The sequence below is a fragment of the Podarcis melisellensis genome (assembly GCF_964234715.1).
Source record: "Podarcis melisellensis genome assembly, chromosome: 8".
Classification (NCBI taxonomy): domain Eukaryota; kingdom Metazoa; phylum Chordata; class Lepidosauria; order Squamata; family Lacertidae; genus Podarcis; species Podarcis melisellensis.
The window spans coordinates 52,951,422-52,978,353 of NC_138540.1; the positions used below are offsets into that span (position 1 = coordinate 52,951,422).

The 26,932-nt window shown below is 47.8% G+C and overlaps 1 protein-coding gene across 1 annotated transcript; it reads left to right on the forward strand.

The window, feature by feature from the left end:
* Positions 1 to 53: 53 nt before the first annotated feature.
* ATP6V0D1 (ATPase H+ transporting V0 subunit d1) lies at positions 54 to 26,441 on the forward strand. The gene is made up of 8 exons (XM_081921141.1): positions 54 to 1,515; positions 13,001 to 13,172; positions 18,746 to 18,924; positions 19,296 to 19,375; positions 22,238 to 22,315; positions 22,831 to 23,007; positions 23,878 to 23,955; positions 25,033 to 26,441. Exons 1-8 carry the CDS (start codon positions 1,380 to 1,382, stop codon positions 25,192 to 25,194), a joined length of 1,062 nt encoding a protein of 353 aa, XP_081777267.1. The 5' UTR covers positions 54 to 1,379; the 3' UTR covers positions 25,195 to 26,441.
* Positions 26,442 to 26,932: the final 491 nt, after the last annotated feature.

Here is a 26,932-nt window from a genome sequence, read left to right on the forward strand (position 1 = left end):
CCAATAACAGCTCAAAATTTTAGCATAACAGCTGGAATTTGTAACAGGGGTAAGATTAAGGTACCAGCTTGTCCCCACTGAACTTTGGAGGGAACCACACAGGGTTGGGGAGAATACAGCAGTGACAGATCAGGAATATCTCTTGACAAGCCTGCAAAACACTGCAACACTTTGACAGATCAGGGGCCACAGAAATAGAAAGGGGGGGGGGGAGAGAAAAGAATGAAAGAAACTGGAAGGGTCTTTTTGGAGGGAGGATGGCATACAAGTCTAGTGTGAAAGGAGAATGGAAGAAGAAAGACAGGAGATGGGTGTAAATGCTTTAAGAAACGTGGGGGTGGGGAGGGAAACCATTCTCCACCTGGGAATTTTGCGTAAAACGGGGAGGTGGCTAAATTTCCAAAGCAAGTGCCTGGACTTGGGTTGGGGAACGCTGAGCTCTGGGATTTCTCACCACAAAGAAAACGCAGTTTATTTAGCAATTTCCAAAGATGACTCGGATTATCTCTTGAGGAAACGTCGATGCCAGGCATTGCTAGCTGATGGCAACGAGCTCCGGCTGCTTCTGCGCCTGGCCCGCTATTTTGTGCCTGGGACCGAGACTGAGTCATATTCCGCGTCCTCAAGTGGACTGGGGGCATTTGACAGTCCTGGCAGGGAGAGTCCCTTTCCCGCTTTCTCAGCAAACAACCCGCTGATCTGCGGGGCCGCAGAGAAGCCGGACCTGCCCAGGGACCTCCGAGGGAAGACGATGTGGCCGCCAGGGGGCAGCCGCGCCATTCTAGGCATCAAGCCATAGACGTGCGCCTTCCTAGAGGAGCCATCCTTGCCTCAGCCTTAGCGGGCCTTTTTCCTCCACTCCGGCCTGCTCTCTAGAAACGGCCCCGCAAGGCTCTCCTCGCGCCGAAGTCGTCGGAAGTGCGGGGTCGGCCAGGGGCCGCCAGCCGCAGCCGCGTTTGCGCACTCCTCACGGGCCCCCACTAAGTTCTCCTGAAAGTAACGGACCCAAGACAGTCGTGTCCATTAACCTCAGCGGGTCTACTCTGAGGAGAACCATAGCTGACTAACGCCCTGGATACACAAATGAGGGCCTGGAAGCACCGAAATCGCCCCGGCGGCTGCCGAGGTCTTCTGTTGCCCAATGGCAGCGCTCCATTGGTTTCTATGGGCAACCCTCATTTCCAACCCGGGAGGGGGGCGCTTAAGAGAGTCTGACAGGAAACAGGAAACCACCCCGGCGGGCCTTTCTAGGAGTCGTGGAAGCAGCAGAGTTTTCGTCAGGATCACGTGAGAGACGAGACTTTTGCTCCCACTTCCGGCGGCCCCTCAGCCTCCTCCGAGCCCGGCCGGTTCCCTTGTCCGCCGCCGCCGCCGCCGCGATGTTGCTCTCGTGCTTCCCGGAGCTGTACTTCAACGTAGACAGCGGCTACCTGGAAGGCCTGGTGCGAGGCTTCAAGGCCGGCGTCCTCAGCCAGGCCGACTATGTCAACCTCGTCCAGTGCGAGAGCCTCGAAGGTCAGCTGGGGAGGGGGAGGTTTTCCTGAGCATGTGCAGAGGGCGAGGCGCCTAGCGCGACTTTTCCTCGGGGATCCGCTCCGGGCCCTTCTTAGCTAGCCGCCCACACCACCGGCCGCTACCTGCTCCTTTCCCCCTCCGCCATTCCTGGTAGGTTTCGGTTGGCCTGGTCGCGCTTCATCCTCAGGGCGGCCGCTTCTTCAGTCAGGAGACTGGCCGAGCCTGGAGCAGAAGCGGGGGCGAGCGAGGGCGGGGGCGCGTTGGAGGTGACTTGCTTCAGCTGCAAGTTGTTTTGCTTGATTTCCTTGTGGTGGCGTTGTATGATGAAGTTCTTTGATTCATCAGATTTAAAAAATAGCTCTATCCTTGCTGAGGTTCCTGCCATGAAGGACTTTAAAGGTAAACACACACACTTTGAGTGGAACCTGGAAGCAGGTGAAGGTGCTGGGGTATTGGTGAAAGAGGTTTGTAACACCCATCTTAATACTGATGATGCGGCAGTCCAAGTCCCCAGGTGACTTCATTCAGTCATGTCACCTAATAAAGCAATGTGGGGTAAGGAGAGAGAACCCTCCTGGACCCCAAAGCATAGATGCTATGAAATGACTGCCTAGGTCCAAGTGGAAAGACAGGAAAACAGTGCTGCCAACTCCAAACTTATATATGGTCACATGGTCATTGCTTTCAAAAGCCACAGAAAACTGCCGGAACGAACAGAGTCATGCTTCCCCTGAAAACACACACAACTTGTGATGCTTTAAAGGCTGACATGTTTATTGCAGCAGAAAGTTTCTGTAGAATTAGAGCCTCATAAGTTCAAAGGTAGCATCAAGCACAGTCACCAGCTTCTGCTCTTGTGAATAGTAACTGCACTTGCATTAAGATTCTGCATCCCCCCTCCTTTTCCCCCACTTAAAGATTTTTGGGCCGAACATCTTTGGATAGCACACTATAGAAATACTTGGGGGGGGGGAAATCTTTATGATATTAGCACGCACTTTTGTGTTTGTAATGTAACATGTCTGGCTCTCTGGAATTTGTCATTAGTGAGTGTTTTTGCAAGATAATCAAGAACAAGCTTTGTCAAATTTTTAAATGAAGGGAATTCCCAGATTGCAGGGCAGCTGTCAAGAGCCCTGCAAGTGGGAATTGACACCAAAGTGTGTTTCAGACTATAAAGGCTGGAGCAAGTCTTCTTGGGGCTCTGAGCAAAATCCCAAATTCCTTTATGGAAAGGGAGTCATAGGAAGCCTTGTCACATTTCTAAGGCCAAAGGCTTTGGCTCATTCACTTAAATGTTAGCTCCATTGGGTTCATAATTCCTAATGAATTATGAACCCAATTTCTTTCCAAGTAAGTCTGCTTTAGGACTGAGGTTTTTGAAGTAATGGTAATGTAAGCTGGGGAAATAAGTAGCAAAATTCAACATTTATTCACCTGAGTTGAACATCCTTTTATCATATGTTAAATTTCGTGCTGCGTTTTCCAGATTGTCTTGGCAGCTTTTTCAGTTGAGTTCAGAGAATGTTTTGCAGGATGAAACTGTTTCTTCATTAATATTCTTTTATTTTACCATTAATATTATTTTATTTACTGCTCAATTGTGGCTAAAATTCAAAGTGATTTGCCAAAAATACTAAAATTATCAATAAGAACTATTTAAAAAATCAAAATTAACAGTAAAAGAGGTTAAAACACATCAGCATGTCTGGATAAGCTGGTCTAAAGAAAAATGTTTTTAGCAGGCACAGAAAAGAGTACAGCAAATACACCTTCTTGATATCAGTAGGCAGCAAGTTCCAAATTTTAGGTGCTGCTGCACTAAAAAAAGTGATTTTTTACAAATGTGGAATGGATATTATGTGGCACCTGTAATAGTGTCAATTGGGCATATATGAGTAAGGTGATCTGGTAGGTAAACTAGTTACAAGGTGTTAAGGCAACTCCCAATTTATGTGGGGGTTAAGTTCCAAGGCACCGTACGTTTAAGTGAAATCATGTATATTTCCAACAGCATTGAAAAAGCCTGCAAACACCCATCCTGCCCCTGTTCCGTTCCTCCCCGTTTTGTTATCGTTTCTGGGTTCAGCGCAGTTCCGCACCTATCAAACATTCCTAAAATGGTTGCTGCCAGTATCCTAATAGTAACCCCTTGAACTTGGCTCAGTAGCAAATTGGTAACCAGTGTAGATATCTAAGCTTATCCCACACATAAAGGACTCAACAAATGTAGGCTGCAGGACTAGACACCTACCTGAGAGTAAGTCTCATTGAACTTGGGAGGGCTTATGTCTGAGTAAACATCCATATGGTCACATGCTTGGCACATGGAGAATAATATTGACAGGAGTTCCTTCATTTTCTCTTTTGTGAGGGTAATCGGCTGACACACTGTGGAGATTGCAAGAGGTGGAGATGTAAAAGAGCCCTGGGCTGCTGAATGAACAAGCTACAATAGACTCAATTCATACCAATTGATTAAAAAAGACCACCTCATTTATTAATAATACTTACTTGCTGCTTTTCCAGCAAAAATTCTCTAAGCAGTTTGAGTAGTAAAATTGGGCAGCTGCAGCATCCCCTGTGCTCTTCCTTGAGCCCTTCATAGCTTGGTAGTGCCTGTCTCTCCTGGCTCTTTGAGCTCTCGATGGAAGAGGCAGTTCAAGGTGCTGGGTGTGTGTGTGTGTGTGTGTGTGTGTGTGTGTGTAAAGTCCTCTTGCCACTCCTCTGGATAAGTCCCCCTGCCCTGGAAGTGGGTCATTAAGTATTGGCCCCAGGTGACACAATCTGTTAGTGTCCAAAGGAGGATGAGTTTCGTCTCATTTGGGCAATGGTATTGACGTCTCCTTGGCTTTACAGGATGAACTGACAATGCTAGTGATTACATATGTTTTTACTCATTAGTCTAGATTATTACTAACTAATTAAAATACGGTAATTTATATATCTCCTTTCCAGAAGAAATACTGAGGTGATTTACAAACTGATAAAAGCCGATGACAAAACAGCAAGAATTTGGTTATAAAACCAGTTATAAAATACAGCTCCTTGTATATATAAACATACACATATATAAACATCCATGGAAATAGAACAAAAAGTCGGGAGATTCAAGTTAGGGAGCTGCTTGTCTAGATGATGTGTCTCAAAGCTTCAGCTCGAAATGTTAAGCAGGGCTCTTCTAATAGCAATCCTGCCTTTTTGCTACCAGGCCAATTCAAGATGCTTGAATGGAATGATCCTACAAATCCCTAAAAGGGGTTGCTTGAAGGAGGAAGATCCAATTTCCTGTCTTTTTTCTAGCCATGTCTTTATACAGTGGTACCTCTGGATGTTAACCGGGTCCGTTCTGGAGTCTCGCACGCATCCAGAAGCTAACGCAACCCGCGTCTGCGCGTGCACAGGTCCCAATTTGCCGCTTCTGCACATGCGTGTGACGTCATTTTGTCCGTCTGCGCATGTGCAAGCGGTGAAACCTGGAAGTAATGCACTCTGTTACTTCCGGGTCGCCGCAGCACGCAACCCAAAAATACTTATACTGAAGCTACTTCAGCCTGAGGTATGACTGTAATTGGCAGGGGAAGGAGCCCCGTTTAGCCCATTGGCATGGCTTGTTGCACAATGACAAGACTTCCTCTTTCATGGCCCACACAACTATGGAACTTCCACCCTTTGTAAGTTAGGGGATGTTTCCTTTGGTGTTTACTGAAGACACATCACTTCACACAAGCATTTGAGGAGATGTTTATGTATTCGTTTTAGCCATTTTAATTGCTCTTATGTTGATTCTTTGTTTTGTTTTGCAGTGCCTTGCTTGAAGGGCAGTCTAGAAATGTAATAAATACATGACACTGAATGACAGTTCTGGCAGTCAGGGGAAGGGTAGGTTGAGACTAGAGGTTTAAAACCATTCCAGAGGTTTCTTCTCTTCCAGTAGTTCTGCACATCTTTGCTTGTGTTCTTAATTTCCCTGCTTGCTGGGATCAGCCTCTTGTAATTCCTCACTACCACCATGAGGTGGTGCCCCAGACCTCTGCCTGGCTTTTCTTTCCTGTCTGACTTTGCAGTGTGTTATAGCAGGCATGGCCAAACTTGGCCCTCCAGCTGTTTTGGGACTACAGTTCCCATCATCCCTGACCACTGGTCCTGTTAGCTAGGGATGATGGGAGTTGTAGTCCCAAAACAGCTGGAGGGCCAAGTTTGGCCATGCCTATGTTATTGGGGGGGTCCCCTGCATTTATGGCCCTGTTGGCCGCCATAAGAGCCATTTCTTTGTCAGAAACTTTCCATTTGAATCTGCCTGCCTTTGAGTATATGGTTCCAGTTTGCCAGAACCAAATATATGAAAACTTGTGTGCTGTTAAGCATGTCTGCTGGTTTGCAGAATCTTCATTGTTTTCCAGGAAGCTGTATGAGAGTGTTTGAGAGTCTGCTTATTGAATGCTCTTGCCCTTTCCCATGGCCTGCTATGCTGTTTTGACCTGGATGTTCCTTGGCATTTGTTGGGACAGCCATGTGCCGTATTCTATCTAGTGCAGCATCATGTTCCCACTTGCTGTGTGACTCTTAGAAGCTTGTAAGCAGCAACTCTCCCCTCCTGTTTGGCCCCAGCACCTGACCTCTGGGGGCTATAATGCCTTTGAACATGGTGGTTCCATGCTATTTATTTACCATAGGGTTGTGGGCTCATGTCTGCCTGGAAAACATTTGACCCCTAATATGTGGGGGCTCTGTAGTTATTTAGTGGGATGGAGATGGACTGTGGGATCAGTCTGAAGGACTCAGACTCTGTATGGTCCGCAGCTGCTGTTTACTGCGTTTCTGAGCTGTTCTTCCTCCAAAGGACAAAATGCCCCTGCAAACTGCCTGGCCTCCTCCCCTGTGAATTGGATTAAGCTGCAAGACATGAACTAGCCAAAGGCCACCCAGTGAGCCTCATGATTGATTGGAACCTGGATCTCCTAGATGTAATCCAGCACTAGCCTCTGCACCACACCAACACTGAACAGTGGTTCTGGGGCTGAGCCAAGGCAGAAATGAAGGAGTCGTCAATCTTTGGGGGCCCATTTTGAATGCTGAAGGTATGCCGTGAGCACTAACAGCCACATCTGGTTGGCTCTCTCCCTTCCCCCTCCCACCTCTACCAGCAAAGAACACACAACTTTGCTTTTCCATGTAATCTGGGTAAAAGTCAGATCCAGTCGAATTAAAATGGATCCTCTTGAATTTGTAGCTTTTCCCCCTTGACCCACCCCCATCAAATTAAAGTTTCTCCAGAGGTGGGGAACATATGACAGTGGATTATGCTGCCCTCTTGTGCTCCCCAAAGGAAATGCATGCCTTTGCTCATTTGCTTGACCCAGAGCACTCCCCAGTAAGTCTATGGATTCCTCAGGATTGTGCTATGCTCTTTGACTGTATGAGTGTGTGTGTTTGTGAGGCAGATTTGATCTTTGCTCTGTGTTTCATGTTCGCCATAAGGTTTCCCCTGATTCCACTAAATTTGCCCTCTCCTTCATAATTATCTTTACTGCTCCTGGTCTGCTTGGAGTTTCAGTTAAAACACCAGTCACTTGGTTTTGTTACTAACAGCTTCCTCTCGTAACTCAGTGTGCTTATTTGCTGTGTCTTTGTGCTTAAACAGGGAAAAAGAAGTGTTCAGTTTTTCAGTGCCTGAATCCTTGTGGATCCTCATGATTTTTAAAGAGAATGACAACAATACCCCCGAGATTGCAGAATACATCTGGATGCAGAGGGTGACCTATGATTTGATTTGAGTGGATACCTTGTAAACATTGAAGATCTATCAGGATCTGTACATCAGTCATGGTTTTGCACCACAGCAGTAAAAGAAAGCACCAGATTCATTAGTCAGTGGAGAGAAATGTTTGTGATTTGATAGTGGAAACCTGTGGAAAAATTATGCAGTTTCAAAAGATCATCTTTTCCAAAGTGTCTGCATGCCTGTGTGCAGGCACCTTCTATCTGCCCTATAACACTCTCCCCTCAATTCTCTCTCCACACTCACTCATACACCACACAACTCTTCCTCCATTATCTCCCTTGATTTCTGTGGCATCTCACTTTCTCCCCCCCCCCCCGACCCTCTGTTTTCCTGCCATGAATCTCCCTTTCCCTTTTGCTCTTACCATCTTGTTCCTTCTGCTTTTTGTTCACGTGCTGTGCTGTTCTGAGCCTTGAAAAGCACATAGAGCTGAAGGAGGAAGTGGGAAGGAGAATGAGTCTTCCAACTTCCTCCTTCAGCTCTAAGTGCTTTTCAAGGCTCAGAACAGCATGTGAACCAAAAAAGCAGATACTGTCGCTTCAAGGTATCCGCTGTAGCACCCTTAGTGGCTGGCTTGTTTGACAGCTAGGTATAGGGCAGGACACATTTAAAGGGCCACTTCTGAAAGCGACAGTGTACATTAGTGTTTGGTTTATGTTTTCTGTGTTTGGGAATGTGCTTAATGCACTTACATACATGCATTTATTTTGTGGAACCTCAGTTTTCTTATTTCACAGTCAGATAGAAATGGATGCTCAACTGCCCAGCTCTTGTGCACTTCCAGTGATTTCTTGTTAAAAAGTGCATGTAGACAAGTACAGGAATACCTGCCTCCATGGCCCAGAAGGAGATTGAGGAATGACTGAAGGGAGGGGCCAGAAAACACAACATAAAATAATTTCGTCATACTTTGGCCACTGAAATGGATGGGAAAACTGAGCTATTCCTATGAAAAGCATAAGACTAAAAGCAGAGTATGTAGATGATCAGCTGTCAGTTGTGCACACCAACAAATCAGGTCTAACCAACAACCCCATGTTGGTTTCTCATTTGTCCCCATGTTTCTCATTTGTTTGGTCAAACTGCAGCTGCTGCCCATATTTGGAGACTTTGCTGTGTCCCTTAAAGGCGCCTCTTCTAGAGAGCAAGCTTGAAGATTGCATCCTTGTCTGCCCTCAGGCTTGGCCCATCATTGCTGGGCCTTTCTGTCCTTGGAACAGCCCGAAATCCATTAACCTTTGAAAAAAGTCAGATTAGCATTGCAGATGAATAGAAGCCATGAAGACAGGCAGCCAAAGGGGGAGGATCTTCTTAAAGAGGGATGGCCAGCCACTCTGTGCTCCTTGGGGGAAGGGTTGTCATGCTTGCTGACAGTCTGATTCTGTAATAAAACCAGTGAGGTATAGCAATGTGGGCTTTGTCAGTACGGAACGTGGAATTCCCAGGGCATTTGGCATGCAGAATCCAAACCGATGTCACCTTTGCACATGACTACCATCTCATGCAACTATAAAGCAATTTAACTTCTTTATAAGTAGAAAAGTGGGCAAACTTTTCACCACATCTTTGTAAAATTTGGTAGACCATTGGTAGCCAGATAAAAATTGCTTTTGGGCTGGATCTGGCCTGGGTGCTCTCTCTCCCTGCCCCCCGGTAGTGTCCTGCAGGAGGACCTGCTGGACTGGCTTTGGCCTGAAAGGGGGCCTGTCCTTCAGCTGCATCAAGTCCCTGATGTGCCCTGTTGAGAATTGGAGCCACTGTGGGCACTGAGGTTGTCTCCCCATCTGCCCAAGCTCTCAGTAGCCAAAGCAAAGTGCTTGGGGGATTTGTGCCTTTGAGGAAGCTGTGTTGTGTTTGGGTCTTCCTTAGCAGCTGCAGAGGGAGAGGCTTGTGCTCAAAATAGAGTGAGAACCCGCAAGGCCCGAGCCACTAGGTTGGTCACTGGGCAGGATGCTGGATGCTGATCTGGAGATGAGGAAAGGTTGGAAGAATGTGGCATATATAGCCTGGAGCTTAGAGGGGAGCATGATATAACCATCTTCAAATACCTGAAGGGCTTCCAGGCAGAGGAGGGTAAAGGAGTTTCCTTTGCTGCCCAAAGGAGCAGGATTTGATTGAGTGTGCTGTGAGCACAATCAAAAGAGTCCATTTCAGGTGAACATTAGGAGAAATGGATTGGCAGTAGGAGCTGTCCAACCATGGAACCTATAGAGATTCTGGGCTCTCCTTTGCTTAGAGGTCTTCAGACAGAGAGGCTGGGTGGCCACTCTGTTATCTGCTGCAGGTAGGGAGGGTGTACTAGCCTCGGTTTCTAGGCCCCTTTTTTCTCAAAGATCTAATACACCAGTCTGGCTTTTTTTTAAAAAAAAAAGAAAAACAGGAACTTGAGGAACCTTGAGATTTTACCACAGAAAGGGTGGTTTCCAAGCCTGCAACTTTATTGCCTGAAAAGATGCTGCTGCATCAGTGAGATTTTTCTGTCTTTCTGCAGCCTTGCAAGTGAGCTTTGAAATAACTTGGGTGGAGTGGAATAACCCTTTGGCGTCTTACTAGATCTGTTGTCTGTATTGCTAGATCAGACCTGGCAAAAGAGGGTGCCTTGACCCGTGCCTTAGGTGCTCTGACCTCTTGTATTTAAGTAACGTATCACAGGTATAAGATGGAGGCTGCTGTCCAGTTGCTGGTGTGAGAGGCAGTAGTCGCTCCAAACCAGCCTTTGATTTGGTTGGTCTTGCATGTGATTGGCCCCCATTTTGCGCCTCACTCAGAGAGAGGCACTGCTCCTTTTGACCTTGGATGCAATCTCTCTCCTTCCCCCTTTGCTTGGTTCTTGCTGTAAAAGTTGAGCTGTGATTATGCAACTTGCTGTTTCCCTGGAGGCATCGAGAGCCTTGAAGTTCTTTAGATTCCAAGAAACTCGGAGCAATTTGGGCGGGTGTTTTCCATCTGGTTCCATTCAGTCTCTCCTTCTCCCCCCCACCCCTTCTGTGCCCCTTTACTGCCCGAGGGAAAGTCTGTTAAGTGAACTCTCAGAAAAAGGAAAGGAAGGAGAATCCTTTGTTCTGGGGCCACAAGTGGCTCTTTAAAGAGCATGTTTAAACTTGTGGCTTTCATGGCTGGTGAGGCTGGCAGCCTGTAGGGATGCATAAAGGAATTATGTGGAGCCCAAAAGGTACAGACTTGGGTAGAGCATGACCAGATCATTCTGCATGCTGGAGTCTTTGTCAGAACAGCTGGGATGGGGGGTAGTCAGTGTAAGAGAGCTGCAAGCATAGCGTGAAGCTGGAAGGGTGGTCTTGGGAAGCAAGGCTGAAATAACTGGATGTATTTAGCATGCACTGAGTGCTGTCTCATGCCAGGTTAGAACACTGGTCCATCTCGCTTTATTGTTGTGTACACTGGCTGGCAGCAAAGGCTTTCCACAGTTTCAGATGGAAGCCTTACCTAGCCCGTTCTGGAGATGCTGCCAGGGATTGAACCTGAGACCTTTGGGGACCATGGCGCTAGAGTCCTTACCTAAAGAAGTCTGATTATCAGAGCCTGAATCATGAAGCCTTTCCTTGGCAGATAAGTGCCTTTCCAGGGCAGGTAGTTGTATGCCAGTGGGCCACATCTGTGACTGGTAGTGGTCCTGCTCTTCGCCTATGCCCTGGTGGGGGAAAGCTTCACCTATTTTCCTCAAAACTTGTCTTGAGTGAAAGAGAAAATATGTCTGCGCATGTGGATTTGACACAGGGTTGAACTATTTCTTGCCACCTTCCTCTTCCCACTACAGCAGCATGTCAACCTGGGCCTCATGTCGCTCCATTCCTGACTGGTCCACTAAGTCCCTCTGCACCTTGACTGAAATTGCTGATCTTCCAACAAAAACATGTAACTTGTCGCTAAGATCAGACACCATATCTGAAGACTGGAAAATGGCTAATATGACAACAATTTTTGGAGAGATCCACGTGGCATTCTGGAAATTACTAGGCCAGTTAGCTTAATGTTTCTTCCGGAAGACTGGTGGAAAGTGTTATTAAATATACAATAAGCAATCATATAGAAGAATAAGCCTTTGCTGAAGCAGAACCAGCATGGCTTCTGCAAGGGTGAGCCCTGCCTCATTAACACATTTGAATTATTTTGAGAGTGCCAATAAGCATATAGATTAAGATGACCCAGTCAAAATAGTATGCATAGACTTTCAAAGTCTCATGAATCAAGTCTCATGAGAAAGCTTAGCGGTCGCGAAGTGAGAAGTGAGGTTCTTTTGCGAATCAGAAACCAGCTAGGAAGCAGGAAGCAGAGAGCAGGAATAAATGAACAGTTCTTCCAGTGGAGGAATGAACTGATTGTGACTGACCAGGAACAAGAGCTTGGGATCATAGTGGATAGCCCAGTGTGAGGCAGCTGTGAAAATGGCAAATTCCATGCCAAGGATCATTAGGAAAGAATAAAAATTAAAACTGCTTTTATATCACCATTATACAAATTTATAGTGTGGCTGCACTTTGAATACTGTGCACTGTTCTGGTCACTTCACCTCAAAAAGAAGTTGTGGAATTGGAAAAGATTCAGAAAAGGGCAACCAGAATGATCATGGGGGTGGAGCAACTTTCATATGAGGAAAGGTCACAGCCGTTAGGACTTTTTAGTTTAGAGAAAATGCAAGTAAAAAGTGACATGCTTGAAGTTTATAAAATGATGCATGGCATGGAGAAAGTGGATAGAAAAAGGTTTTTCTCCATCTCACTGACACTAGAATTTATATATCACTTAATCACTAGCGTTTCTAAGCAGTGGAGTAAAAGAGAGAATGAAACAATAAAAATCCATAATAAAACTGATTCGTGTACCTCAAAATGACTGCTTGGTTGACCTTTATTTGAAAAGTTGTTTGGCAAAGGTATTTCTGGTGTTTTGTACTGATGACTCACCATATGAACAGGTCATCTCTCATCTGGTCCACTTATGGTCTCATAACCACCGGCTGGTAAATAGTCAGTGTCTTCTGGGAAATGGACAAATTGATTACTTTCTACCTTCTCAGGTACTTAAAATAATAATTTCTTTTACGATGTACTAACTAGCTGAAGTTGAATGCACTGGTTACTTTGACTGGCTTCTTTGAAAGGCTTGCATCAGGGTGCTTGAGTATTTGCACAGTTCTTTCCCAGGCAGTTGGGTGCGGTGGAATAGCACTGGGAGGCCAGTCAGGCTTCCTGGTGGCAGAATGGAATGAATGGGTCAGCTGGCCCAGTGAAGAAGGGATCAGAGAAGCCTGTTTCTTCTCTATTGCCTCTCCTAGGCCCAAAATGCTGCTTGGCAAGTTTACAGCCTCGACTGCCACTCCCAGCCCCAGCCCGCTGTTCCTTACAGAGACTTCCAAGCTTGTTGCTGTTATCACATGTCTTTGGCAAAGCCACAGCACTGGCCACGGCATAAAATACAAGGCTTGCTATATGGTAACAATGGGGCATGTGGTGTCCTTCGTTTTATTTCTAGGGCAAAATCTGGCCTTGTACCTTTTCACGTTCCTGGGTCTGTGCTTGGCAGGCTCAGCAGATTAGACAAGTAGAACCACCTCATTCTACCCAGCAGGTGTTGCTGCGGCACCTTTCTAGAAAAACCTCTTCCCTCACCATTGGCCTTGCTTGGTCTGTTCTCTGTAGTGCTTCAGTCAGTCATGACACTTGCCTTCATTTCTCCCCCCAGATTTGAAGCTTCATCTCCAGAGCACAGACTATGGGAGTTTCCTTGCAAACGAAGCCTCTCCCCTCACTGTATCTGTCATTGATGACAAGCTGAAGGAGAAGATGGTGGTGGAGTTCCGCCACATGAGAAATCACGCCTATGAACCTTTGGCCAGCTTCCTGGACTTCATCACGTAAGAGCCAGCAGTGGACACATGCAATGGGGCAAAGTGTTGGTTCCCTTGAGAAGCTGTAGTGTCTGTCCCTACATCTGTGTGACTTCTGTGGTCTCTCCTGCCAAGCAATCTGACCCGACCAGCTTGGCTTAAAAAATGTTTTATGAGCAGTGATCCCGGACAGTGTAGTCCATGCTCTGGGAGCTGAGGCTAGATTATTACTGTGTACTCTAACTGGGGCTGCCTTTGAAGATGGCTCAACAGGTCCAGAACACAGCAACCAGATTAATGATTGGCGTTCTATTTGCAATTCACATCACCCCTCATTTAAAACAGCTGCATTGGTTGCTAGTTTATTCCTGGTCCAATTCAGAGTGCCCATGAAAGTATTTAAAGCCCTAAGCAACTAAGGCCCCTAATACCTGAAGGGCTGTCTTTTTCCCTCGTAGCCAATGAAGTTAATCCGAGGTGCAGTTATGGCTAATTGAAACTCTTGGTTGCTATGATTGGGAGGGGATGCCTTCTGATAATTCTCCTGATAGTTCTGGTGCCCTTGGAAGTTCAAGGAGTGGTGACCTCAATGGAGACCTTCTCTGTTTCAGTCCTTAAGCTGTGGAATTCCCCCCCCCCCAGGTGTGTGGCACCTTCATTGCTTACCTTTCCTCATATGCTGAAGAAACGCCTCCTTACCCTGGCCTTTGACACCTGACCTGTTTCTTAGCATCTGCCATATTATTCTGATAGTTAACTGATTTTATTACCATACTTTTGTATTGTTGTAACTGCCCCCGGACTTCATGGTGAAGGTCAGGCTAATAATAATAATAATAATGCAGCAACCCTTTAGCTTCACTTTAGATTTTGGTTTCCACATTAAAGTAGGGAAGCTACTTCAAGGTGGAAGAGGGTCTTTCACAGCTAGTTTTCCTTCTGAGGGACTGACTGGATCATTGCTTTCTACTTGCCGTTCTGTGAGCCTGGTTAGCATATGTTATTAATATCTCAAACCTTGTTGGGCTTCTTAATGAACCATGATCCAAAAGATATGTTTTGACCAATGACAGATGCCTGTGGAGAGAGGGAAAGGGGCCTATAGTGCATCCTCCATAGATGGAGGAGAAAGAAGCTCTTTCATCACCTAGGTGGCTTTGCGGAGGCAGCTTAGCTGCTGAAATATTGAAAAGGGTATTGAAGCACACCAAGAGCCACATGTAGCAGGATCAAAGTGGCCCTGGACTAAGGAGTCCAGTTCACCTGGGCAAATGCCCAGAAAGAGCTTGCTGAATTGGCCAAAGGCTCTTCAGGGTAGGCAGAGAGAAAGAAGAAGATGGCTGGGTGAAAAATACAACTTAGGCAGGGAAAGGGCTAGAGAATTTGAGGGAACTTGCCTTTCTTCTGCTCCTCAGATTTTGGGAAATTCTTGTTCTGAGCTACTTGCGAACTGTGGTCTGTGGCCTACCAGTGAGGTTCACTTGCCGTTGGAGGTTTATGGAATTAAAAGTAGAATACAGCAAAGTACAACATAAGAAGCAATAAAAATACAATTAAAAACCAGGCAGGCAGAAGAATAATTGCATAGTTTGCCAAGACCCACAGCAATTTTCAAGTGGTCCATGGTGGGGAAACATTTGGGAGCCACTGCTTTTAAAAGTTTTACAGGTGGATAGTTCAGTGATACAGGTGGATAGTTCATGTGAGAAGATCCAGTGTCTGCTCTTAAGGCTAGACAAAAAAAATCCTTAAACCTGAGCCTGGTCTCAGCATCTCTGAAGAAAACTGGACCTCATCTCTGCGGAAGCTTGGAAACATTGCCTGTTCTGTCTAGAAGTCTGGTCCTGATGCTCTTGCTCCTGCCTTGGGCGTGGCAAAGAAGCAGAGATCCTTTCCTGGGCCTCTTGGTGTGAGTGATTGTGCACTCTGGCTTCAGAACATGGTCTGCTTGTTGGCTTCCACTGCAGGATTTGGCTGAGTGCTCTGACTCTTGAGTGCTTCTGGTGCAGTCTTGATCCATCCAGTTTTTTAATTACCAGCGGGGATTATAAGAGCTTGCTCCTAGGAGATGGTGCCTTGTTTGGAATTCTTTTTTATGGTGGCTTTGCCTTGAAAGACCTAGTAAAACAAATGTCACTCAGATAAAAGTTTTTTTATGGCTTCCTGAGGAGATGGAGAACATGCAAGCCTCCCATGCTGAAGTAGTCCCCCCCCCCGTCTCTGTTGATCTTGACTAGAGAGAGGCCTGTGTGCCTCTGCCAAAGACCTTGGTCTGTCCTCTGGGTGGGGCTCTTTGGCCCAGCAGGGCATGTCATTTCAGGCGGTCAAACTTAATTTCTTCAGTGAAAAACATGCTTTGCAGCTTGAGGAATTCCAATCTGCTATTTTTCTGATTGGACAACATTTAGCCTGGTAAGTCTACTTTTGATGAAGAAGCACATTAACTGCTTTTGGAAAACCAAAGTCTTTTAATTTTACCTTCAGGTAATGCTAAATATTAACAAATGTTAATGATAACATTAATATGTAATATAACTGCAAGTACTTGGCAATCATTTTTTGATGATTTCTGTTCAATTGTATACACATTCTGCTTCCCAAACAAAACTAAATTATATTAATTTAGCCAAAATATATTTTGAACTCCCAAGTCATGTTACAACTTTTTAGCACCACTCACCTTTAGAATTTGAAAGTTGGAAAAGTCAACACACCCTATAAAATGGTCCAGGTTTACAGCATTCAGCAGCACAGCATCTCCTGCACCGCTGTACCAGGCGACATCTAAGCCAGCGGTGTGGCATCTCTGTGCCTGCAACAAAGGCTGCTGTGGGATACTGCCACCTCCTCCTCCCCTTTGGCAGTGGCAGGGCAGTTTTCTGCAGGCAGCAGTACTAGGTATAGGAGTGGAGGCTTTTTAAAGCATTGTAGCAGCAGCACCCCTTTTGGGCACACGGTGCTCTGCCTGCCCCTCTTTGCTGCAGCAGACATTTCCAACCATGAGGACTTCACTGCTTAGAAATAAAAAGCAAGGGGAAAAGATTCTCATGGAGCCTAATAGATGGAGGGAAGATTCTGCCCTTCTGCTCCTCCGTCTCTCTTAAATAGGGGATCAGGGACTGTGTTTGGACTGCACCACTTCAGCTTGCAAGGGGGGTTCATTTTACTGAATTTCCATGCAAGGAATTCATTTTGCATAGGGAAGGACCATATCTAAGAACAAGAGCACTGAAGCTGGATCAGGCCAAAGGGTGGCTATCTAATTCAGCCTCCTGCTCTCACAGTGGCCAGAAGTCCCAAGGCAAAGCCTGCAAGTAGGATGCGAGTGCATCAGCAACACTTTCTTGCCTTGCAATAGAGCATAGCCACCTTGGCAAGTAACCATTCACAAAGGATGAGGCTCACCCAGTTTTAAAGCTGTCCACGTTGGTGGCAAACACACCATATCTTGTGGGAAAAGATGCACATCCTGTGGCTGGGTTGGCAGTCAAAGGGCTCCTGCCTCCAAGAGTAACCTGCAAGCTGCTCCATGTTTTGCTCATGGTGCAAAGCTAGTCAGAGCCTCTCTGTGGGGCTTTCTGTGTTGGCTGCGGCTGAGCCTTGCCATGGTCTCTTACCAGTGGAAGCACTGCTGGCTCCTGCCACCTGGGCAGCTGGCCATGTTGCACAACACTGTGCAAAAGGGAACACCTCCCTGCAACTATTGGTTCTTCTCCTCAATGCAAACTGGCTGCCAGCCACCTCCCAGCACTCCCAAGCTCCTGGCAGTTTTGCTGAAAGGGTTGTTTGAGGCATGTTGCAAGGAAGTAGAAGGAATTAAGTGTACCTGCAGGATGGAAACCACTTCCTGAATCTGGCCAGGGTGTTTTGACTTGTGGGCTGGGACGATTTCCCAGCTTTCCTCTTATCATCCCTTGTTCTCAGTGATCCAAGGGGAACGAGCAGCTGCCTCAGTTTGCTTTCCTTGCTGCCTTTGATCGTTCTGCTTTGGTCAGCTGACTCCACGCCATCGTTCAGCAGCAGGCCTGCTTCGTTTGTGCTGGAGGCATTTGTAAGGCGATGGGCTATGTGGCTGCAGTCGCCCTGCTTTGAGAAACACTTTGATGTTCCTGTTTGGGCGTGTTCTGCTCTGTGTGCTGTAGGCAGGCCTCGCTGAGCTTTATTAGTGCCAGACCCAAGGGCCACTTTAAATCTACTTGAAGGGCTTTAGGCTTGTGTCCTAATGAATTGCGGCCTCTTTGTCTGATTTGCGTTTGCCAGAAGTACACCACAAACCAAGCATGAGCTAGCAGAGCAACACAGCAGGAAGAAAGTGACAAAGGCTATTTACTACAAAAAAACTGAAAACAGATAAGAACATTGGCAGGATTATTGTAATAACCTGCAGTTTTACAAGAGTACAGTGGTACCTTGAGTTACAAACGCCTCAGGTTATAAACTCTGCTAACCTGGAAGAGTTACCTCGAGTTGAGAACTTTGCCCCAGGATTAGAACAGCCGTGCTGTTGGTGCGGCGGCAACAAGAGGCCCCGTTAGCGAAAGCACGCCTCTAGTTAAGAACAGTTTCAGGTTAAGAATGGACCTCTGGAACGAATTAAGTTCGTAACTAGAGGTACCAATGTATATATTTAAAGTAGATGAATAAATGAACAAATTAAGTTAATTTGGATATGCAGAAAATATTAAAAATAAATTTAAGGAACCACAGAAAGAGGGGGAAGGAAGTCAAGTTTTGAAATGTTAAAATGACTGTATATATGTATATGTATATGTATATGTATATGTATATGTATATGTATATGTATATGTATGGCTTTGTTGGTATATATATATAAAGCAACAAAGCCTAGGAGTCCTAGAACCACTCTCCTCCATTCTCCTTCAGCCAGACACCACCCCCCACCACCAACCTGGACCACTTTCCCTCTTGGGTGCTGCCTTTTTAGAAGGAGAGCAACAAACTTGTGAAGGGTGACAAAGATGGAGAGGAACTTGTAGGAAGTCCTATGAGGAAGAAAGGCTGGCAGATTTGTGTATGTTTAGTCCAGAAAAGACGTGGCACAACAGCCACCTTCAAATATTTTAGAGAGATGCCATATGGATGATGGAGTAGGTTTGACGTCTGTTGCTGCAACAGCTGGGGCCAAATGGAACAGTGGCATGAAAGAGAATTTTGGCTAAACAGCTGTTTTGGCAGTGGTGGTGGGGAGAGGCTGCCTGGGACAGAAGGGCACTGGCTCCGTTTCCTTAGAGGCTTTTTGGCAGAGCCTGGATGGCCACCAGTGAAGGGTTCTGATGAAGTAGATGGCCTCAGAGGTTCCTTTCCAACTCTGATAATAGGATTTGCAATACCTGATTTCATTATTGGACCAATAGTGTATGTGAAATCACTTGTAAACTGCTCTTGAATTTGCAGATGAAAAGGAATTAAACAGGTGCAGGCAGCCCCCTTTTTGCAATACCCGTGTCTTCAGTCTGTCGTTTTGCCCCCCACCCCACCTCTAGCCATGAAGCCTAGGTGAAGTCTACTTCAGTGAAGGCAAAGAGTTCATATTCCCCACTTGGCTGGTCATAGCCGTTGTCTTTTTTACTTCCTTTCAGGTACAGCTACATGATTGACAACGTAATCCTCCTGATCACTGGGACACTGCATCAACGCTCCATTGCTGAGCTGGTGCCCAAATGCCACCCCCTGGGGAGTTTTGAGCAGATGGAGGCAGTGAACATCGCCCAAACCCCTGCTGAACTGTACAACGCCATTTTGGTCGACACACCCCTAGGTGAGGAAGAGTTTGCGGTTTCAGGGGCTTTGCTCTTCTGCAGGGGAATGTATTTAAAGGGAGACCCCAAATTATTGGGGGTTCTTGACATTAAGGGTTCCTGTAGTGGTGTTTTAACACACAATATGAGCCCTTGCCTACAGTTTGGTAACTGCAGGAAATCCTTCTGGGCTCTTTGACTGACTGACTTGAAAGCTCAATGTGAAAATCACTGACTCCTTACCTTTGAGGGCCAGTGGAAGAGGAGGATCTCCTCCTGATTTGCCTTGACCACACAGAACTTGAAACTCTGCTGGCCAGGGAGTCTGGGTGGGAGGTGGCTCTCCTTCCTTGGCCCTTCAGCTGGGCTCACCCTTCTCCCTTCCTTACAGCTGCCTTTTTCCAAGACTGCATTTCTGAGCAGGACCTTGATGAAATGAACATTGAAATTATCCGGAACACACTTTATAAGGTAAGCACTCAAAGAGAGTGAAGTCAGTTGCTACTTTCCTCAAATAAGAACCTTGTAAATTGATGCTGATTGTCTGAGGCCATTAAATGCATTTTTTGAGTTTTCTTGCTTCAGGTGCTTTCCATGCATGCAATTGAATATTGCTGTTTGGTTTTAATTCTATTATATCTAAGGTTATTGATAATTATATTCAGGGGATGATGACTTTGGTTTTAATTCTATGTGTTTTTGCCATGAGATTTTCAGATGAAGGGCAAATTATGAGCATGGTAATTAATAAATAAATGTCAGGCCGATTGGCTGTTGCTGCTGAGCCAAGAGCCACTTGCAGCTGCCCTTGCTGACAGAAAGGTCTGTTTGTCCCACCCAAGGCCCCTCCCTCTCAGTGCTTCCTTCTGCCTAGCAGGACTTGGTGGGGGTCTCCAAGCCCCCCAAGTTAATGAGTCACTGAGCTTTGGTGCATGCCAAGCTGTTTCTGAATTAGTGATTATCCTTCCTGTAGGATTTTAATACAGCACTGTCACTGCCCTGACACAATCACTAAAACGGTTGGCTGGAGCCAGGTGGGGTGGAAGGGAATGGTTGGCACCTAACCTCAGGGCGTGTCCCTGCTGGGCTGTGAGCAGCCTGCCTGCCACAGCTCTTCCAGCTGGCACCGGCTGGTTTGAGGTGGATCAGTCTGCTCCGCAGTCAGAAGGTTTTTCTTGGTGTGGGTGCAGTGATGCTGCTGTGGTTGCGTGACTATCGCTCCATCTCACATGCCTGGCAACAGAGGGTGCCTGGATTGCAGCTGCCCTCCTAGACCCCACTGGTCCTAACTAGCTACAGGTAGATCCATGTCTGCAGGGGGAGAGCCAAGGATTACATGAGACACCCAGAGTGTTAAAGGGCAGGTGAGGAAAAGGATGTTTGCAGAGAGCTGCTATCCAAGCAAGCAAAGAGGCTGTGTTGACTGCTGGGCTCCTGCTTGGGACCTTACACACAGCAGAGAGTCCTGGCTGTCATGCAATGACACAAGGATGGGTAGTGAATCCCCCCAAGAGGCTGTCTGAGGTTCGCATTGCCAGCGCAGCCAGGGGTGTTGGGAGCTGGATTCTAGCAATGTCTGGGCACCTGTCACTCACCCACAAAGGGTCCCTGTCTCTACACCAAGAGACACGGAGTGGAATTTGGGTGCTGGTCAGGCCCCCCTGGAATCCTGTGTCCAATTCAGGGCACCTCAGTTTTAGAAGGACATGACTGACTTTTATTCATATTTCTACTCTGTCCTTCACCATGCTAAATACACAACAAATTAAAACAACATATAATGCAAAGCTTCAGTTAAACAGCTGTTGGAAATAATACCTCTAAAAATGGTGGAACATTCCCTTCTTTATTCTCCACCCTCAAGGAAGGACCTCCTGGGCAACACAAGGCACTTCATATAAATAAATCATAGAACCATGGAATTGCAGAGTTGGAAGGGACCACAAGGGTCATCTAGTTCAACCCTCTGCAGTGCAGGAATGTTTTGTCCATAATCCTGAGGTTGAGTCTTGTGCTCTACCAACTGGACTGGTCCATGGAAGATGTACAGTGATGCAACCAAGCACACCTCACAGGAGACTGATTCTGAGTCTCTTCTGAAGAGGGTGGTGTGGATTCAGTGGGGGTGGTGGTCTGGGAGAGTCCTGTGAGGGTTAGTTGAAAGAGCTGCTGAGCATGTTGATCCTGGAGAAATGAAGGTTGCAGGGAGACACAAGGAAGGGAGTCTCCAAAGGGCTCTGAAGTCTGTGAGAAAGTGGAGCAGGCTTCTTTCTTTCTCTTGCTCTACAGCAGGGTGGGGTGGCTAAACCCCAGTCTGAGGCCTGATCCAGCCCTGCCCATGGCCAATTTTCCTAACCCCCCCCCACAGCCCACAATTTGACAGCAGTAGGAAAAAGAAAAAATAGACACACAGTGCTTCAGTGGGGGATGCCGTGCCCTATTTTTTTTTTTTGCTTGCAGGGAGTCATCAGATTGACAAGTAAAGAGAGGGTGAAGGGTGATAACTCCCCCTTCTCAGCTGATACAGTGTGTGTGTGTGTGTGTGTGTGTGTGTGTGTGTAAGTAAATGAGGGTGTTGGGTGGCCATGCCCACCCTGGCACATGCAGACTCCAAAAGGTAGCCAGAGGATGAATGTGGTCCTCTTGTTCACCTCTCTTGCTCTAAATGGTAGGCCTAGAACTAACAGGTGGCAACAGCAAAGAGGTGGATTTCCTTGAAATGTGTTGAGTCACTTGCCGCTGTTTGACTGTGGCGCAGGAGGTAGAGGACTCTCTTCCATTGGTGAAGCACTGCGTCTGTTCCATACCCATAAACAACTCCTCCTCCTCCAATGATAGAAGGGAGCCTCAAATAGGGCCGTTTCCTGCTTGCTGCATCAAATGGATTTGTGCAAAGGAGTGGCACTTAATTCCTCAGTTTCTCCCTGTGCCACGCAGTGTTGTCAAGTCCAACACAGATGTGGCGGCTGTTTTGGTCCAGTAGCCTCCTACTTGTCCAGTAAAGGGAGCAAGTAAGGGAGGCACTGGGGTAACTTACGTTAGGCAGCGGCTGCTGAGGCTTCTCCATTTTGTCTCTGCACTGGATGAATTCTGGGGTTGGGTGGAAGATGCTCTGGATTCCTGTCCCTACAGCATTTCTCCTTCAAAAACACTGATGAAACAGGCGGGGTAGGGCAGAGGCCAAGGAGCTGCCCCTCTCCTTGGTTGCACCTTCACCATTTGGTACCTCCTGTGTGCAGAGCAGCCCTTGTTCCTCCTTGTTGATGTGACTGTGTTCTTCTTGGGCTCTGACAGGCTCACTGACTCTTCTTGTGTCGCTTTGGTCCCCCCCAGGCTTACCTTGAGTCCTTCTACAAGTTCTGCAAAATCCTGGGCGGCACAACAGCTGATGCCATGTGCCCCATCTTGGAGGTAGGAGCCAGCTGGCAGCCCCCTTGCCTGCTTTTGTGTGGGGCCAGCCAGCAGAGAAACTCCTGCATTGCCTGTCTCTCTACCTTCTGCCACAGCCTAGCCAAGAATTCCCTCTTCAAAAGGCTGTTCTGTCCCTTTTGGGAGGGGTCTGCCAAAGTTGCAACTGAAACCTTTTCTGGAAGCTATCAGGGCTCTTAATTTGGCCACAGCAGGGATATATTTGAGTTGAACTCTTCCTCCTTTCACCACCCCTTGCTTCTTTACTTAATATATATGGCTGCCCCCCCCCTCCCCATTTAAGGATACATTAGAAACGTTTAAAGATGCTGGTCAGATCCCACTCTTAGTCCCTTTTTTCCTGCAGACAAAAAGTTGGTAGGAGGGGATGCAGCCTTGCTGGGAGCCCTGGAGGTCTTGCTGGCCTCTGCCGCCCGCTTTGGGGGGGGGGCAGTGCTGGTGCTGAGCTCCTGCTGCCCTTTCTAACACTGCTAACCTGCCCGTCTCTTTCCTTGCAGTTTGAAGCTGACCGAAGAGCCTTCATCATCACCATCAACTCCTTTGGCACAGAGCTGTCCAAGGAGGATCGTGCAAAGCTCTTCCCCCACTGTGGAAAGCTCTATCCAGAGGGCCTGGCTCAGCTGGCCAGGGCAGATGACTACGAGCAAGTCAAGGCAGTGGCTGACTACTACCCTGTAAGCTTCCTGCCTCTGAGCTGGGCCTGGGGCAGGGGGGAGGAGGACAATGTACAGTGTAGTATTTGGGGGTGGGCAGGCATGTTTTGTTTCTGGGGCGATCACGTGGTTGTTCAGTCCTCACCCATAGGCAAAGGGTACCCAGGTGTCAGCAGCGGACTGTGGCTTCAGTGATCAGGCTATTAACACGGAACGTTTTGGAGCTTTGAAAATGGGGATAAATCTCCCTCCTTGTGTCACTCTCCACATTTTTGTCACACTCCTCCTTCCTTGTATCCCATAAGAGGGTTGACCAGAGCAGCTTATAGCATGACCTTCCCAGGGGCTGCTTTCTGCCAGGGGTGGTGAGTCTGAAAAGTCCACTTTTTTTTGTCATTAGTACTGCACTTTCCTAGCTTTCAAGCTGCAGTATCGTGTCTCTCCCCCCGCTCCCAGCAAGCCTAGTGCTTTAACCTTCACTACTGATGGAGGAGCAACACCTCCCCCCATCAAAGCTCCATTTTTGTGTCAACCTCTAATGAACTTGACCTTCAAAACTTGCTAATATTTCAATTGCTTTTCAGTGTAAACACCCCCTCCCCCAGCCCTGGTGTGTTCCTCCCTCCCTCTCTATCCCTCCTCCTCTCTTTAGCTGCAGGGCTCTTCTTTCCCTTTTCCTGCAGCCACTTCATACATGGCGGTGTTGCTGCCTTGCTACTTCTTGTGCTTTCTAAAGTCACACACCCCACCCCAGGATCCACCCTCCTTTCAGCTTTCTTCTCTGGCCCCAGTAGGGAGCAGTGATGGCATTCTGAGCTTGTTTCATTTCATGCTTGTCGAAAGGCTGATCCCTTGCTTGACTCGTCCTGTAACAGCTTTTCTCCCCCACAGGAATATAAGCTGCTGTTTGAAGGAGCTGGTAGCAACCCAGGGGACAAGACTCTTGAGGACCGATTCTTTGAGCATGAGGTGAGCAGGCTTCCCTTGCTTATCAGGTGCTTTGATTGCACTACAAGCTCGACTAGCCCCGTGAACACGGTGGGCAGGGCGTTTGGAGACTCTCTGCCCTGATGATTCACTTCCCCAGCATGAGGTCAGCAAGGAGTCTCTCTTGAAAGCTTCCCCAACACATCCACTGTTGCATTTGTTTCTGCCTTGTATGCATTTGTCCCAAGCCAGCCAGCTACTTTGCAGCTGCTAGCGCTGTCCTTGGCAGCCAAGAGGAAGCTGACAGCAGGGAGCACCTCCCCCCCCCCACCCCAACTGACTCAGAGTGTGGAAGGAAGCAGCCGCTACCAATACCAACCAGGGCTAGGCCACTCTGAGATTGCTGGGCCTGGTCCCTGCCTTAACTGAATGCCACAGGTCTGGTGGGTAAGGCACCGTTATGCCAAGGAGGCATTTATTCTGTCTTGACTTGCTGAGATCAGACAAGCATGAATGGCCGTGGGGCTGACAAGGAGCACAGAAGCCTGAGCACTCTGTGCAGGAGCCACAGCCCTCTGGCTTTGCTGCTGACTTCCTCTGGTCCTCATCCACTGAGAACTTTTGAGGTCAAAACCAGCCCTTGAAATTGTGCCTGGGAACCAGCATAGCTGGCAAAGATGATGCATCTCCCAGTCCCAGGACCATAATTTTGCTGCCCTACTTTCACCAGCTGCAGTTTCCCAAGTGTCCTTCAAAGCAGCCCCAAGCACTGAGGGTTGTACTAACCTGGGCAAGGCATGAACCAGCATGCAGCACAGATGACAGTGGCCAAGCACTCGTATGTCTAGGAGAGGCTTCTGTTAGCCCATCAGACTAAGCTGGTGTGAATGTGTCCAGGGGGGTTCTGTTCTGTGTATTCTTCTCACCAGCTAATTTCCTCTTGCAGAGACACAGAGCAGGTTCCTGGGGCTAGCTTGGATCCTGTCTGTGGGCCCCTTTCTCCAGAGGGGAGAGTGGTGTGACTTTCCTCCTAACTGGCTGGGTGTTGCTGTGAAATGCTTGCACGGAAAGAGCAGCTGGCAGGACTGTGTTTGCTCACCTGGTATCTGCTCTCAATAGGTGAAGCTGAACAAGCTGGCTTTCCTGAACCAGTTCCACTTCGGTGTCTTCTATGCTTTTGTGAAGCTGAAGGAGCAAGAGTGCCGCAACATCGTCTGGATTGCGGAGTGCATCGCCCAGCGCCACCGGGCAAAGATAGACAATTACATCCCCATCTTCTAAACCCTTCTCTCCTGCCCGGCCAAGTCCACAGGTTCCTCGCCTCCCTTCCCCCAAGTTCCAGACCTGGATGTAGCTTTCCGAGGGACCACCGGGAGGAGCCTTTGGGGTCTTGCTGGGCCATGGGGGGGGGTCTGCCTCCTTGCTCATTAACGTGTCACTGTATGTGCTTTGTGTAGATCAGACTAGATAATTCAGTATTACTAGAAGTTTACTGTCCTCCAAAGGAGGGATTCTGGGTGTTTCTGAGGGTCAGCAGGAACGCTGTGCCCTCATGCAACACTTTGGTCGGCCAGCACAATGTCATGCGAGCAGTGAAGAGATGTGTTTGTGTTGTGTCGACTGTGAGCATCTGCTTGTCTTTGCACAACTTGAGGCTTCGTTGTACTGCATCCTTCAGCCGACTCTACTCTCCTGGCTCTTCTCTCTGAAAGTTTGGGAAGTCCAGCTCTGCAAAGGGCACAGGGCTGGGGGAGTCCTTGGAGCTCTGCCATTGCAGCAGCTCTTCATAGGAAGCCACAACCACTCAGTGGGTTTAAGGCATGTTTGTGGAACTTCCGCTTCTGAGACAGTCCCCTGGATTTGGCACAGCCTCCTTCCCTGTGGTGCTGGCTTTGGAGCATCCTGCCCACTTACTAGGCAAAGCAGCGATATCTGTGGCTGCACATGCCTCTCTGCGAGTGGCAGAGCAGTTTGCTTGGCCAGCCAGTTCCCTGGAGCTGTTTTGCAAGCAAGGCTCCTCCCCACCCGCACTTGGAAGAATGGCCAGGACTCCTAAAGAGCAGCAACCACTTGGCCTCATCAGGGAGCTCCCCTACCCCAGGTGCTGTGGTGGGTCTTCCCCCGGCCCTCTTCAGGGTATGGGGCTTTTGCTGTGAGTTGCACTGGTCTCAGGTCCCAGCCCTTTCACTGCAGAAAAGCCGTCCTTCCTTCACCCAGCCTGCCAGCCCCCGGCCCTTCCCATGCAGCCAGCAGGCTCCAGCCTCTTTGCTTGCAAGCACTTTGGGAAGGTGTTCCTGGGCTGTGCCTCTTTTCATAGGGGGGCTGACTCTCAGTTCCTTTGTATGTGCAAAGTAAGTGGCTGCTGGGTGGGGAGGCTTTTCTCTGGCTGGTGTGGATGGAAAGAGGCTGTTTCAATTCTCCTTCCAAATGAGTCACCTTGGCTCCATGGTATATGACCCCTCAAGAGTTTCGCTTGCTGTTCATTACCTTTCTGTTAAACTGTGACAATAAATTATTTCCCCAAATGATTGCAGCGCTCCGCTGGTTTGTCTTGGCCCTCTGAGAAGCAGCCCCTTCCCGTACAGGGTCTGAGATGCTTGGCAATTTCTAGCAGGGGGATGTGGTTGTGCTCCCTGCCCCAGGACTTTTCAGATGGATCAGAAGCCCTGAAACATCCACAGAATTGCTGTGAGGAGCAGAGGTCTGACACACGGAAACATGCTGCAAAATCCCCCACAATGCTCAGGGGTTCTTTGGTGGGTCAGTGGACAGAATAGAACCTCTACTGGTGGGAAGCAAGGCAGCCACTGCTCTGCACCTCATGAGGGCCAGATGACTTTACTTTCTGCCTGCCTCCCACCATACAAATGCAGAATACAGGTGATGTGTTCTTATCTGTGGTGTCTCCACATTAAAGTGGGGCTGAGGAAGCAGCAGCCCTCTAGGTCTTGGGACTGCAAGTGGCATTACCCAAGTCTTCATCACTGGCTAAGGCTGAAGGAAGTGCCAGGACATGCAG

Excerpts from the sequence above, each read along its gene's own strand:
- ATP6V0D1 (XM_081921141.1), top strand. The coding sequence starts at position 1,380 with ATGTTGCTCTCGTGCTTCCCGGAGCTGTACTTCAACGTAGACAGCGGC. Across the intron at positions 13,173-18,745 it reads AGCTTCCTGGACTTCATCAC|GTACAGCTACATGATTGACA; the intron begins GTAAGAGCCAGC and ends ACTTCCTTTCAG. Across the intron at positions 23,956-25,032 it reads ACCGATTCTTTGAGCATGAG|GTGAAGCTGAACAAGCTGGC; the intron begins GTGAGCAGGCTT and ends TGCTCTCAATAG.